Consider the following 13477-nt stretch of genomic DNA (forward strand, 5'->3'; position numbering starts at 1 on the left):
AGGAGTGGCTGCATTGTGTCCTCTGTGGCCTGGTAAGGCTGCTCCCCCATCTGGATCAAAGAGCTAGCCACTGAGTTCATGTCAGAGACAATCCCTGTTCCTCTTACTGGCGAACCCACTTGGAGACTGAGCCGCTATGGGCTACATCTGTGCAGGGGTTCTAGGTTATCTCCGTGCATGGTCGTGATTTTCTGTTTTTAAAGACAGGTATGATTGAGCTTTTTGTTAAGGTTTCCCATACCGGCTGGGCCTTATTTTGAGAATAGTAAAACAAACTGGACTCTGTCTGGACCAGTTTTCCTTCAATAATTCCTGCTGAAAAGAATTCCTGATCATTGCATAGTTCTTTTCCCTATGGGACTTATCATTATTATTGTTGTTGTTATTATATGTTGGAAATATATTGGCACCAACTCTCACTCAGTGAATGATTCTTTTCAAGCTACATTTCTGAGTGAACTGTATGTGCCCATTGTGCTGGCACTCAAGGGGTGCAGCAGTGGGTGGCAGCCATAGCTGGCTGCAGATGCCCACTGAGCAATTGATTACCTTATCCACCATGAGGAAGTTCTCCATCGTCTCCCCATTTCCACAGGTGACACCCCCAACATCTCTTACGGCTCTGGGCAGGATCTCTTGCACCTCTTGGGCAATCATTCCTATACACAAAACACTCCAACAGGGTTAATGGGGGGTTGGAGAACAGGAGAAATGCTCACAGGATTTCCTACATTAGAATGGAGTAAGGACAGCCATGGGAACTCTTTGGAAAGAGAATGTTACCTCGGCACTCGCTTTGATCTACAATTGAGACAAGAACCGCTATAGAATTAAAAGCAGAAGTGGCCCCCATTCTCCCCTTCTTCCCCCTCCTTCTCTTATTTTCTCTAAGTCCCTGGCTAATGGTGGGACAGGCGAATAAATGCCTTTAAATCCCTGTACAGAGAAGAACATGTGCCATTAGTCTGATTCCATTCCATTACTCTAGGAGACTTTGGTCCTCAGCGTTCCTGCTCATGTTCAGCTTTCCCAGGCTGAGGAACAACCATCATTGTGCTAATGTCCTCTTATTAGCCTCACCCATCTGTTACCTCTGCACTCCATCCCCAGACTGCCCGGGGATTCCCCTTCACACAGTCTATGCTGTTCTCAGCCCTTGAACCCTTGTTTCACAAGCAATCTATTCAAAAGGCTCTGCCAGACCTTGGGGGCGGCAGCATAGAGGTGTGAGGTAAAGACAACCCACCCGTTCTCTAACCTTCTCTGTTCCAATGGCTGTGGGCTTCTCGGAGGACGTGTTAGATTGGCAGCTGTTGTCAAATGCTGCAGCATACAAGCTCAGGATAAACAGATGAGGAGAAGCTGGCAACTCAAAATTAAAGAGGGATTCAGGGTCTGTACCTGTTTGATGGGCAGTGTTTATCCCCATGGTAGATGCAAATTCGGGTTTGTAGTCGTATTCAACAATCCTCATTTGGGCTATTCTTCTCAGCTGTTCATTTGTGTCAACCTGATTTAATTAAAGGAGAGCAAATTTCACCTGTTTAGGTACTTGATATTCAAATCAATGCCTAGTGTAACCCAAGAGGCTTAGAAGATTGACAGTGAGCTGGCCATTTTCGGTTGGCCAAACTAGACCAGGAGAACCCTCTGACGTTCTCCTCAGGGAAGCCAAAGCCTTAAGATACACACTGACACCGTCCGGCCCCTAACACAGTGGTTCTCAACCCTGAAAAGAACCATGGAAAGACACTGATCTTTATTTTACAGTTCATGACGGTTGCAACATTTCAGTTATGAGGTAGCAACAAAAATATCATGGGTGGGGGTCACCGTGACACAAGGAACCGCACTAAAGGGCCACAGCAGCAGGAAGGTTGACAATCACTCTTCTAACAAATGGGCCCAGTGGGCTGGGTCTAAATTAAGAGGCCAGAGTGCCTCCTCCTCTGGTCTCGCCTTCCCTGCTCTAAAAAAATTGAAGAGTCTCATTCTGAAGAGTCTGTTCAGTACAGCAAGGTGTCCTGTACAGGTGAGTCCAAGGTTTGTGGCCCAGCTTCTACTTAGAAACTGAAAGTGCAATGCTAGTCCACAGACAACCTTGAGGTAAGGAAGGATCCCATACTCTTGAATGGCTTGGAACATTTTCCTGGAGGACGTTTCTCTGAGTGGATTTCACTCTCCTCCCTCCCCACGCCCCTCAGGATGGAGGTCAGCATGGGCTTCTCCCTAGCTCTATGTCTAACGGTGTCTCGACTGTCATTGCCAAATCCTTAAAACAACCAACCAAACAAACAAAAACAACTGGTCCCCAGAAATTTATAGTGAGATAAAGAACTTAATCTTCTCTAAAACTAAATGTTTGATAGGAAAGATCCCCTTTAATTTAAGGATTTTTTTATAAATTCACAAATCAGCTATATCTAACTATAATACTATGAGTCTGATTAAAACAGAAAAAAATTGGTGACTTTTCTGTATGTCCCCTGACTTTTCTTTTAGAATACTGCTTGCATTGTGAAATCAATGCTATTTTGGCTATTAGAAATACATCATCACCTAGTGACTTCCTGGTAAGATGGCAGATTAGAAAACATCCCTGAGTGGATGATGATAGTTAGGGAAATAGGAAGGCCAGCCCTGCTGTTCTGCCCAGACAAGCTTTTCACCTGAGGACTCACTGACTGACAGCTATGCTCCCCATTCTCTAATGAACTTCCTCCCAGGTCTGCCTTGGCACCTGCCATGGCAGCCACAGTGGCCACCTGGGATACTGAGTGCTGGCCGGGGCCCTCTCCAATCAACCTTAAATGCCTCTTCTAGCAAACACCTACAAAATCTGTATCATCCCTGAATTTCTACCACAAAGAGAGCTGCAGTGACCACCAGCCACACGGACTGCCTGCCCCCCCATCCACACCCCATCTGCTACCCCACAGGTGCGTAGCTGCCAAGAGCTAACAGGCACTGTGGCTCAGTGTCCCAGTCTTTATCTGGGCAGCAGTCACTAGGAACAGCCAGGACCACATCAGGCCCCAACCTCAATCAGCATCTGCTGTTCAGCATCACAGAGAGGTTTGCAAACCTGACCCACCCGGTTAAGCACAAGGATACTAATAAAAATATTGAGACAGGGTCTGCAACAAGAGTCATGCAGACAAAGCCAAGTTCCCTCTCCAGCCTTTACCAGTTACAAAGTAGCAGTTCTGGGGAGCACAGGAAGAGAGAGATATTAGCACCAAATCCATTCCAGGGTTGTCCTATTACCAAAATCAAATAAAGACTGAAAGACAACTAAACTACCAAAGGCCAGTTTCCCTGGTGACAGTGGATGCAAAGATTCTCAACCAAAGACTAGTGAACTGAATTCAAGAACATAGTAAGATTACATATTCTGATACCATAGGCTCCACCCTCAGGGATGCCAGGCTAGTTCAAGATAAGCAAGTTAATAAATATAATACATTATTAATGGGCTTAAGGACAGAAATCACAGAGCCTCTCAAATAGATGCAGAAAAGACATTTGACAAAACTCAATATTCCTTCATAAAAAAAATTCTTAGAGAAATTGCGAATAAATGGAATGTACCTCAAAATAATAAAGGTATGTACAACAAGCCTATAGCCAACATTATATAAATGGGGTAAAACTGGGAGCATTTCCTGTAAAATCTGGAATTAGACAAGGGTTCCCACTCACCTTAATTCAGTGCTCAAAGTCTTAGCCACAGCAGTAAGAGAAGAGAATGCTACATGTGGATTAAAATAGGAAGAAAGAATTAAAATTATCTGTATCCACAGATAACATGACTCTATAGTAAAAAAAGGCCCTACAGACTCTTCTAGAAAACTCTTTTGATCATGTTTCAGAATGCAAAAACCCACATAGAAAAATCAGTGCTTTTGTCTGTGTAAATCATGAACTTGCTGAGAAAGAGATAGAAATTACCCCATTTTTCCAATACCTAAAAAAATAATAAAGGACTAGAAACAACCCTAACCAAGGAGGTAAAGAACCTCTACAGTGGAAACCGAATCGCTGAAGAAAGAGATTTGAAGAAGATACTAGAAAATGGAAAGACCCGTAGCCATAGGTGGGTAGAATTAATACTGTGAAAATGACCATTCTACCAAAAACAGTGTACAGATTCATTGCAATCCCAACCAAGATCCCTACAACATTTTCATAGAAGTAGAAAAAAAAATCCTAAAATTCATATGGAACCAGAAGAGAACCCAGACAGCTGAAGCAATCGCTTCCCTAAACATTGTAATGCCACCACAGTGGGGATTAAGTCATGAGGTCTCTATACTCACTGACAAAAGAGCTGCAGGAAGTGCAGTGTGGGTATGCAAGTCTACTCCCTACAAGTAGAAGGCCTATAATTCTCTTCATCCCCTCAGGCTGCTGTGAGCAGAAGGGGCTTTGGGGAGTTTCTCATTCAGAGCCCAGGACAAGGGGACAGGTTGCTTCTACAGAGAAAGCCTCCTGGAAGGATATGAAAAGCTCTGGGGAAGTATGTTATTTAAGACAGTAATTTTCTTTAATCAAGAGCAAAACCGATGACTTTTTGGTAAATGAAAATGAAATTCACTGGAGAGATGACTCAGGGGTTAAGAGCACTGACTGATCTTCCAAAGGGCCTGGGTTGTGTTTTCAGCACCCACACGGTAGCTCACAACCATCTGTAACTCCAGTTCTAGAGATCTGATATCCTCTGTGGACATGCACACACATGCTACACAAACATACAAGTAGGCAAAAACATCCATAGACGTAAAACATTTTTTGAATATGCTGGACCTGCAGCTCAGTGGCAGAGCACTTGACTAGCATATACAAGGCCCTGAGTTCAATCCCTAGCATTGCAAAATAAATACAAGAAAACAAAATTCTGCAGAAGCCTGGTGATAGCAAGCAGGCTTGTGGAGGACAGCCTCAAGTGTGACATTCCATGGAGATTTACTGCTGAGGCTTCATAAGCTGTTGATATGGCCAGATGCAAGGACATATCTGAATCGGTACAACCAGAAATGCAGACTGTCTCTAAAGCTCAAACTTTAGAACTAATATTTGAAAAATGTATGTGAGAACTTTCTAGTCCCAAATTCCCATCCAACGAGGAGATCACAGCAACCCTAATGTGAATCACAGCCTTGCAGGTGGCGTGAAAGTCAGCAATTACAACATTTTATTTTATTATTTTATTTTATTTTATTTTAATCCTTTCAGCAGCCAGCTCAGAAAACCCAGTGCACATTTGTGCTGGGAAAGGAATGCAGGCTAGAAGAAAGGCCAATTATTAACAGGTTAGACCCTGCAGTGACTGAAAGAATAAATAAGGGAGGGGGAATGAGGCTTAAAACAAATGTTCAACAGTCTTAAGAAGGTTTCTGTGAGAAGAAGCCTGAGTGAGGAGGTGGTGACGTGGTGGGCTCTGAAGAAGCTGGATCAGGTGGCCTGAGTCTTTATCCTGATCGTCTTGGCCCATAGCACTACCACAACATTCCTGCATGCTGCCCTCTAACCCCAAGTAATTAGAAAACAAATGGCTCCCGAGGGTCAGGCAGGCTCATTTCCGTGTCACGGCCCTGACTTCAGCTGGGAAAGCATCTTTATTGAAGTGGGTCTTTAGGCCACTTCAGTGGATCTTGAGATCCACTGCCTGTCCTAAGCAGAGCAAGGCACCAGATGTCCAGCCCAAAGTTGGCTGGCACAGGAAGGGCCCCGGCTAGGGAGCCTTTCAAGAACTCCTCAAAGATCTGGCATGGGGAAGACAATGGCCAGCAGAGGCAGTACAAGGGACCCAGGGAGGAAGGGGCTGGAGGGGACTATGTCAGCAACCAGATGGAGAGGTGCCAGTGGGAGACCGGAAATGCCAATGGTGGAAGGAAGGCGCTGGCGTGTGGAAAACACTGTGTGAACACACTGCCGCTGCCCGCTGACTCCGTTAGGTGGAGCCATCCTCTAGGGACAATTGAGGCAGACGCTCCCACAAACTCCAACCATCACTACCTTCAGGCAACTCGCTCATTTCACACCAGCAGGTGACACAGAAGCACGCCCTGGCCAGGCGTGTCAGACAGGGAGTCCCAGACACCCGACTGAGGTGTCAGAGGAAGGCGCCCTGCGGCAAACCCCGGGCTCACCTCCTGGATATTCTCCTTCACCCGGCTGTCGGAGGGATGCATGATCGTCCCCATCACTTTCATGTTGCCGCAGACGACCAGGGCTTCATCAGGTGCGTCTGTGTTTATTCCTACTCGACCATGACAGGTGACAGACTCTGGAACTTGTCCCCGCTGCCACAGAGCATCACTGTCATTCTCAAACTGCCCGGGGTTAGAGGCCTGGAGAGACACAGTGGCATACTGCAATTAGAGTTAGATGGGCACAGAGAGTTGGTCGTGAGTCCTCTGAGCAAAGAAAACCAGCCTGCTATCTGAGCCCTTCTCACGAGACTCCCATACTGGGTACGAGCTGATGTACAAGCCAGGGAGGCCCCCAACAGTAGGGGCTCTGCAGGCCGTGGCTGAGAACATCTGATCGCTGTGACATTTCTCAGAGACTGAGCTGTGTGTTCAGTTACACCGCATGGTCAACTTTAAAAGGCGAGGGGGGGAGGGGACAGGGACTAAAAACGGCTCATTTTTCAGACATAATGACAATTTAAATTCAGAACAAAAGATGTACAAGTTACTGAAACGCTCAAGCAAATGAAAACACCTTGTGTTTTAACTAGCCTTTTATAACATCAAAGCACTCGTATTGGTGATTTCCCGTGTAGCTGACAATCAAAGGATAACACAGTCATATCCGATACACCGCAATGACTCCCTGAACGCAGGCTCGCTGTTCCACAGCTGCGGAATGGTGGCAGCCACACTTTTGTGTGCTGCTCTGACAGCAATTCTGTGATACAAGTACCACTGTGCTCATTTTATTGTCACTGGCACTCGGAAAGGATAATAAATTGGAACACATTGGAAATCCATGCTATAGCCAGCACGGCATTTCCTCTGATTGCTAAGTAATGACTCCAATTTGTACTGTTTCACAATGTGGCCGAGAAGTAGCCCCAGCAACCTTTAATAACAATCCAAGCGAAGCTATGAGAGACCTCACTTCTCATGAAACTCATGCCCAAAGAACTTTCTGCTGGGCTGTGCCCCTTCCTGCCTGCTCCCCGTAGCTGCTGATGTACACAGGTGTCTCCAGGATGCCTGCATCCCTCACAACGAAGCCCATTTCTGTTTCCTAAATGACAATGTATTCCTCTAAATGTGATTTTTGCAGTTGTAGCCAGTTGCTCCTGACACCTCATCAGGTAACACTAACAGAGCGACTTCCCTTTCGCCTGTGTGGCTGGCCCCATGTATCCGTGAAGACAGCTCAAGGAATCACCAGTGTGGTTTGCTTGTGAACGCAGACTGAGAGACGTAGGAACTGAGGGGCATGGCAGAGTCACTGTTCAGCAGATGCTTTTTTGGTATTCCATCAATGTTCTGCCATGTGCATGTGTCAAACATTTTTAAAGAAAAGAAAAGGAAAAGGAAAGAAGCCATCAAGGTTAGCTCCTAGTTCGATTTCGGTTGAAGAACTTTTGGGCAACTCCAACTTCTCATTGTTTCTACCAGCCTGAAACCTGTGCCTCTTCACAGACAACCGAGGCAGCAGAACACAGACAGATGGCTTTAAGCAGCATTTTGTATAAATTCACTTGAACAGAAGTTTTTCTGCAAGACCCCCGGGGCCCATCGGATGTGACCCGTGAATTGGCTTTGACTGGAGTTGGTTTATGGTGAGTGATCAGCACAGAAGTGTGGAGTGCTGATATGTTTTGCTGAACATAGAGAGCCACTTCAAGGAAACGCCAGACAGTGACGGAGCCTGGCCGTTGATGGTTGCAAATGGGCTTTGGGATAATTCCTACCATGCTGGTAACTGGATACTGATGTAAGTAGATTTTTTTTTCATATGATTGCAACATTTATATTTGTTTCAACGGATAAAACTATATCCCTAAAATATGTTCCAATTATTTAAACAAGGGACACAGATCTGCAAGAGATACTAAGAAGGGGTCATCACCTCAAACGAGAAATATTGTAAGATCTGTGTATTTACTTCCCCTCCCTGGAGCAGGTGTCTTCGTGTGTCAAAGCAATCTAGAACGCACTCTCTCCAGAATTAGGAGCTTACATCCACATGAGGCCCGACAGCGGTTCTGGATACCAAACGGCAAACTGGTTTCATTCACTTTTCTGAAATCCTTCTCGTCTCATGGTTCCATACGTTTAGGAAAGACCTGAACATTTGGGTAGCAGTGTTGTCCTTTGAAGACCAGCGCTAAACAACTTTCCTGTTTTTATCCCTCTCCAAACGTTATTGCGGAATTGAGTGAGATCGCGTGTGCATGAAGAGTCTCCAAACTTAAGGGTGAATGGACACAAATCCACCCTCCACAGAAAGGTGGGACACAGCGGCACACCTGCAGAGTCACAGTTCCTGGGGAGACCTTCTGCAAGAACACAATGCAAAGGGCGCCCCCTGCAGGTGCTGGGCGGTAGCAAACGGCATTAAAAGTGACCGGTCTGGAAGGAAAGTTGCAGGAATTTCTTTTACTTTTGCTTCAGACGCTAAACACAGACATGGAACCAATAGGAGAAGCGGTCTCAGGAAACCAATTTGTGCATCTTTTGAAAGAGTTATTAAAACTGGGTCCAGAGTTACTCTTTGGCTGCTTCGTGAACTTGCATAGCGAGAGTTAGGGGCGCTGCCGGCTTCGACGGGGGAAACCCTATTGCCGGTTAAATTATTTAGGGAACACAGGTGGCTAGCATAGTGTGACTCAAGCACTGTGTGTGTGTGTGTGTGTGTGTGTGTGTGTGTGTGTGTGTGTGTGTGTGTGTGTGTGTGTGTGGTGTGTGGTGTGTTCAGAAATTCCCAAGAGCACGTGAAAATGACCTGGTTCCCAGGATAGCCCCTTTCTATCCCTCACCCTCACTAGTCTCACAGATGCTACCGTCTTTGGTGTTGATTTTCTACCTCAGTATGGTGTGCAGGGAAAATCGGGAATCCTTGAGGAAGGGGACATTTCTATTCTTCCCAGAATGAAACAGAAATAGTGTGTTTCTTTCCAAAGGGAGGAAATCTCAGTGTCTTTGAAAGGCAGACAATAGTAGCTGTCCCTCCTGCTTGCTCTACAGCACCCCAAACTAGCTCTAATTGAGTGTTTCAGGAAAAAGCAGAGCTGAAGAAAAGCCTAGTCATTGACACAGGGGCCTCTGAAGGACACCCTAAAAGCCCAAGAAATAAATCTGTTCATTGACAAAAACCTTAACTGACACTAAATCCGTCCATTTACACCTCAGGAATTTTGTTTTTAAAGCTGTTAGAGTTGACAAACCAGGTGGGCAATGGCCACACTCTGGCCACCACTGTCCCTTCAAGAAGAATTTTGACAAACATGGTGTCCTGACACTCCCCAGACGCCCTGAGTCTCAGGGACAGTCCTCCCACTGCCACTTCTAACGAATAGTAAAACACTCATCTCCACCATCTGAGAAATGGTTCTTAGTCCCCGGGGTTGGGGGGGATGTATTCCGGGTCTCAAAGAGCGGCCCCTCCTCCCTTCACATGGTCGCGTGTGCAGGGCCTTTAATTACTGAACCTTTCTTCTTGTCTTTGGTTCTGGAGCTCAAGCTGGCAGAACCAGGCCATGGCCTTAGAGGTCACACTTGACTCTTGGGTACAATGCAGGATTGAGCTATACGTGCACAGCCCACAGAGATGGCCCCTTCTAGAGTGTCACGTGCAGCAAACACTGGGTGAGCATTTCTAAAGCTACCTGAATCTTACCTCCCTCCCCTTCCCTCTCTCCCGCCCTCAGCTTTAACCATTTAAGTGGACTGAGAAGTCTGTTTCCACTTTCACGGCTGTTTTTTGTTGTTGCTGTTGCCGTTGTTGGGGTTTTGTTTTGTTTTGGAGCAAGAAGGAGGTAGTACCAGTGAGCTATTAGGAGTATGGGGGGTTCGTGTCAGTGTCCTCATTGTTTTTAAGGTAAGTTGGTGTCTCCTTGTATACTGCTACAGCAGGCTGCTCTCTTTAACCAGAAATAATAGCTGGGAGAAAGCTGCTGTCTCCAAGCTACGGTGCCTTTAGAAGTTAAAAACTGAGTAAATAGCACAACATCTAGTCTATGCTGAGTACAACTCAGTGTGTCATACATTCAGACTAAATGAAAACCTCAGCAGCTTGCAACCCCCCAGCTCAACCTATGAGCTAGTGATCTTCAAGTCAGGATGAGGGTGTGCCGCTTTTCAGAGTTTCCAGTTAACAGAGACAAGGCAGCCGGGTTCCCTTCCTCTCCTGGCTGCTGCGTGAACTTGCATAACGCGTGCTAAGGGCGCTGCTGGCCTAGACAGGAGGAACCCTGTTGCCGGGTGAATTATTCAGAGAACACCGACGACTAGCGCAGTGCATGACTCAAGCACTAATGACAGGGCTCAGGACAGCCCGGTCAAGCCCCCTAGTCTATGCCCAAGTGGAAACAATGGCATTCCTGTCTTCATTCCTTCGAACAAAAGTCTGAAACAGTGAGCAACCTATTTTCTGGGCTGGGATTCAGATTATATTTGTTATTACAGCAAAGCTAGTCAGATTATACCGAATGAGATGTTCACCATGGCTCTGACTCCAGGAGGCCTGGGCAGATACCTCTGCAGATGGTTGCCTGGTTTTGCCTAAAAAGGGCCGTATTGGCCTATGGTTATGCCTGTGTGTGAACGGCCAGCTTTCACTCAAGGATTTTACTTCATTTCTGTCATTGCTTCACCTTCAGTGAAATTTTTAGGGGTAACTGAAGGGTTTCCTGCAGCACGTGGCTTATTATTTTTAACTGACTGAAATAATTACAGAGGGTTCTTCCTTTCAGAACAGCTTGAAAGAGGGAAAAAGAAACACCACTTTCCATAAACGGACAGATGTGTCCCCAGGGCCTCGAGTTGGTAGCTGTGAACATGGGTATGGCTGCAGTGAAACAGCAGTCTCGCCCAAGGCTTCCGTGCCTGGGAACCTGCTGTCTCATGCAGCTCTCAGTGGCAGCCAGCCACAGCTGTATCTGCTGGCAGCTTCATGTCCCCATGACTGCCGGGACTCCCACCCACAGCTGTAACCATTGAGCAGATGGGTCACGCTCTTCCCGTGGGTGAGGCAGTGGTCCTTCCTAAACTTCTGTTCCTCTGGGCACCAAGGGGAGGGAATACTTCCAGTGGGGGTGTATCCCTGTTGATTGTAAAGCATTGCACAGCATCTCTGTTCTCTCTGCACTAGATGCCAGTTGTGTCCTCACAGGACAAAACTGCCCACTGTATAGAAATTAACACAACAGTTTCTGCTACTATCACTGCGTACAACAGCAGTTAGGAAATAGTACAGTTCAAGTATGTTGCTGACAGTTAAGCTTTTTCCTGCAAGGGAGAAAAGCATGTGTGGTCCAGAAAACCAGAGCACTGAGCTTACCCGTACAATGATCCTTTCAGAGATGTGGGCGGCCAACAGGTAGAACTGGTCTTGGTTCGCAGCGTACAATCCAACCACCAGCATGAAGTATCTAGTTCAGAAACAGCAGACCGATGGGGGCACGTCAAAGAACGGGCACACAACCTGTGCAACTAAATAGCACCCAGCATTTCATTCACAGTGCGCTCAGCTAGACTGCCTTCCCCTCCTATTTCAAAGGCATCCGGGGACATGGAAGAGCGGCTCGCTGGCTTGCCCCTCTCCCAGGTGTGCCTGCGGGAATCCTCCCTGGGCCGGGCTCCCAGGGCTGGGCTCAGCCCACCTGTGTGGACTCACCGTGGGGCACCGTTGAAGCACTGTTTGCAAACACAGCACAAAGCCACCAAGGTCTCTGTGCCTACAACCATATAAGCCACGAGTCCCGGGCCTCAACGGAGGGAGACTCAGAGGTTATGCCCTTTACATTGGTTCCTCAACACCTCGACCTGCCAGGCGCCCTCCACTTCACTGTCCTCAGGCCTTGACTGAAACTTTAACCTCCCTCTGGTGGCTCACAGAGCAGGTCTCATCACTGGCACTTAAGTATCTTCCTCGAGTGGACCCTCACTGAGACCATCCTAAGATCCGACCGTTTCTTGAAAGTCAAAACAAAAGCTATCCTGAAGTTTATCTTCTCAGGGCTGGAAAGCTGCTGATGGTTCATTGCTTAGGAATGCTTGTTCTCACAGGGGAACAAGAGTCGGCTCCCAGCATCCACACAGTGGCTTACAGCCATCCAGAACTACCATCCCAGGGAGGCCAGCACCCTCTTCTGATCACCACGGGCAGCAGACATGCGTGTGGTGCACATACGTACATACATGCAGGAAAGCACTCATACCCACAAAATACATTTTTTTTGGGGGGGGGATTTTCAGGCAGTGCCCCCCCTGCTCATTCTAGTGTTGCAGCCTAAGAAAAGGATCCAAGGCTCCCAGCGCTCAGGAGGCAGAGGCAGGTGGACCTCTGAGTCTGAGGCCAGCCTGGTCTACAGAGGGATTTCCAGGACGGCCAGGGCTACACAGAGAAACGCTGTCTTGAAAAACCAAAACTAAAGGATCAACGAGAAGCCAGGAAGCACATACAGATTTAGCTGTGTCGGGGAACTGGAAGATATTCTGCCCTGCTGGGAGGCAGTCTTTCTCTTGATCACTGGGGCTTGGTGGGGGGGGGGGGTGATAGGGTTTTCCCCTGAGCACAGCAGCTCCTGTGGATAGGATGTAACTCCCGAGCCACTCCAGACCCCCTCACAGTGGCACCCCACTCTTCCCAGTTTCAAGACAATGAGGATGCTCCCCTTGAACTAAATTAAATCAATATTCATGATTGCTTCCACTGTTGTCATTAACTGCCAAGGAGGACTCAGAAAGGAGTCCTCCTTGTTCGACTGAGCACTCAGCTCCATTGCTTAAGACCACCCAAAATGTATTGGATTTAGGTATTGTTCTTATACCCACTTTATAGTATAGGAGATGAATTATAGAGGAGAGCAGGATTATGGGGTTGTGTGGCCATAGACAGAAATCAATCTCAGTCAGGTGAAGCTACAAACCTAATGTCCCTGAGCAAGCAAATAACAGTGTTGGGTCTAATCTCAGTCCTACCCAACGCCAAAGCGTATGGCCTGAGACCGGTGGGTCTCAAATTTGAGGCCTCCACAGAACCATCCAGGGGGGGTTTCAAGCCAGAGCTGGCTAAGCTCACTTGCCAGCACTTGAGTCAGCAGACCTTGGTGAGGCTTGACAACTTGTTTTTCCAAATGTGCCCAGGCAGCAACCGTCTCTGGCAGCCCTGGGACCAACCTTGAGGAACCAGGTGTACATTATTAAAGAACTTTTCCTGTCATTTCTCTTCTCTTTTTTCCCCTTTCTTCTCCTTTTGTGTTTGGAGACAAGGTCTCACTACATAGCTC

General features: G+C 47.1%; 1 protein-coding gene across 4 annotated transcripts in view; it reads right to left on the reverse strand.

Moving 5' to 3' along the window:
* Myrfl (myelin regulatory factor like) overlaps nt 1-13477 on the reverse strand; it is a 104839-nt gene that overhangs the window by 35204 nt on the left and 56158 nt on the right. For all 4 annotated transcript variants that reach the window (XM_021643650.2, XM_060378093.1, XM_060378092.1 and 1 more), the window contains exons 10-13: nt 11527-11617; nt 6153-6353; nt 1402-1510; nt 550-659 (exon numbers count right to left, since the gene is read on the reverse strand). In XM_021643650.2, coding sequence (XP_021499325.1) covers nt 550-659; nt 1402-1510; nt 6153-6353; nt 11527-11617 — 511 coding nt within the window. The remainder of the gene's footprint in view (nt 1-549; nt 660-1401; nt 1511-6152; nt 6354-11526; nt 11618-13477) is intronic.

This window comes from Meriones unguiculatus, chromosome 2, assembly GCF_030254825.1.
Source record: "Meriones unguiculatus strain TT.TT164.6M chromosome 2, Bangor_MerUng_6.1, whole genome shotgun sequence".
Taxonomy (NCBI): Eukaryota; Metazoa; Chordata; class Mammalia; order Rodentia; family Muridae; genus Meriones; species Meriones unguiculatus.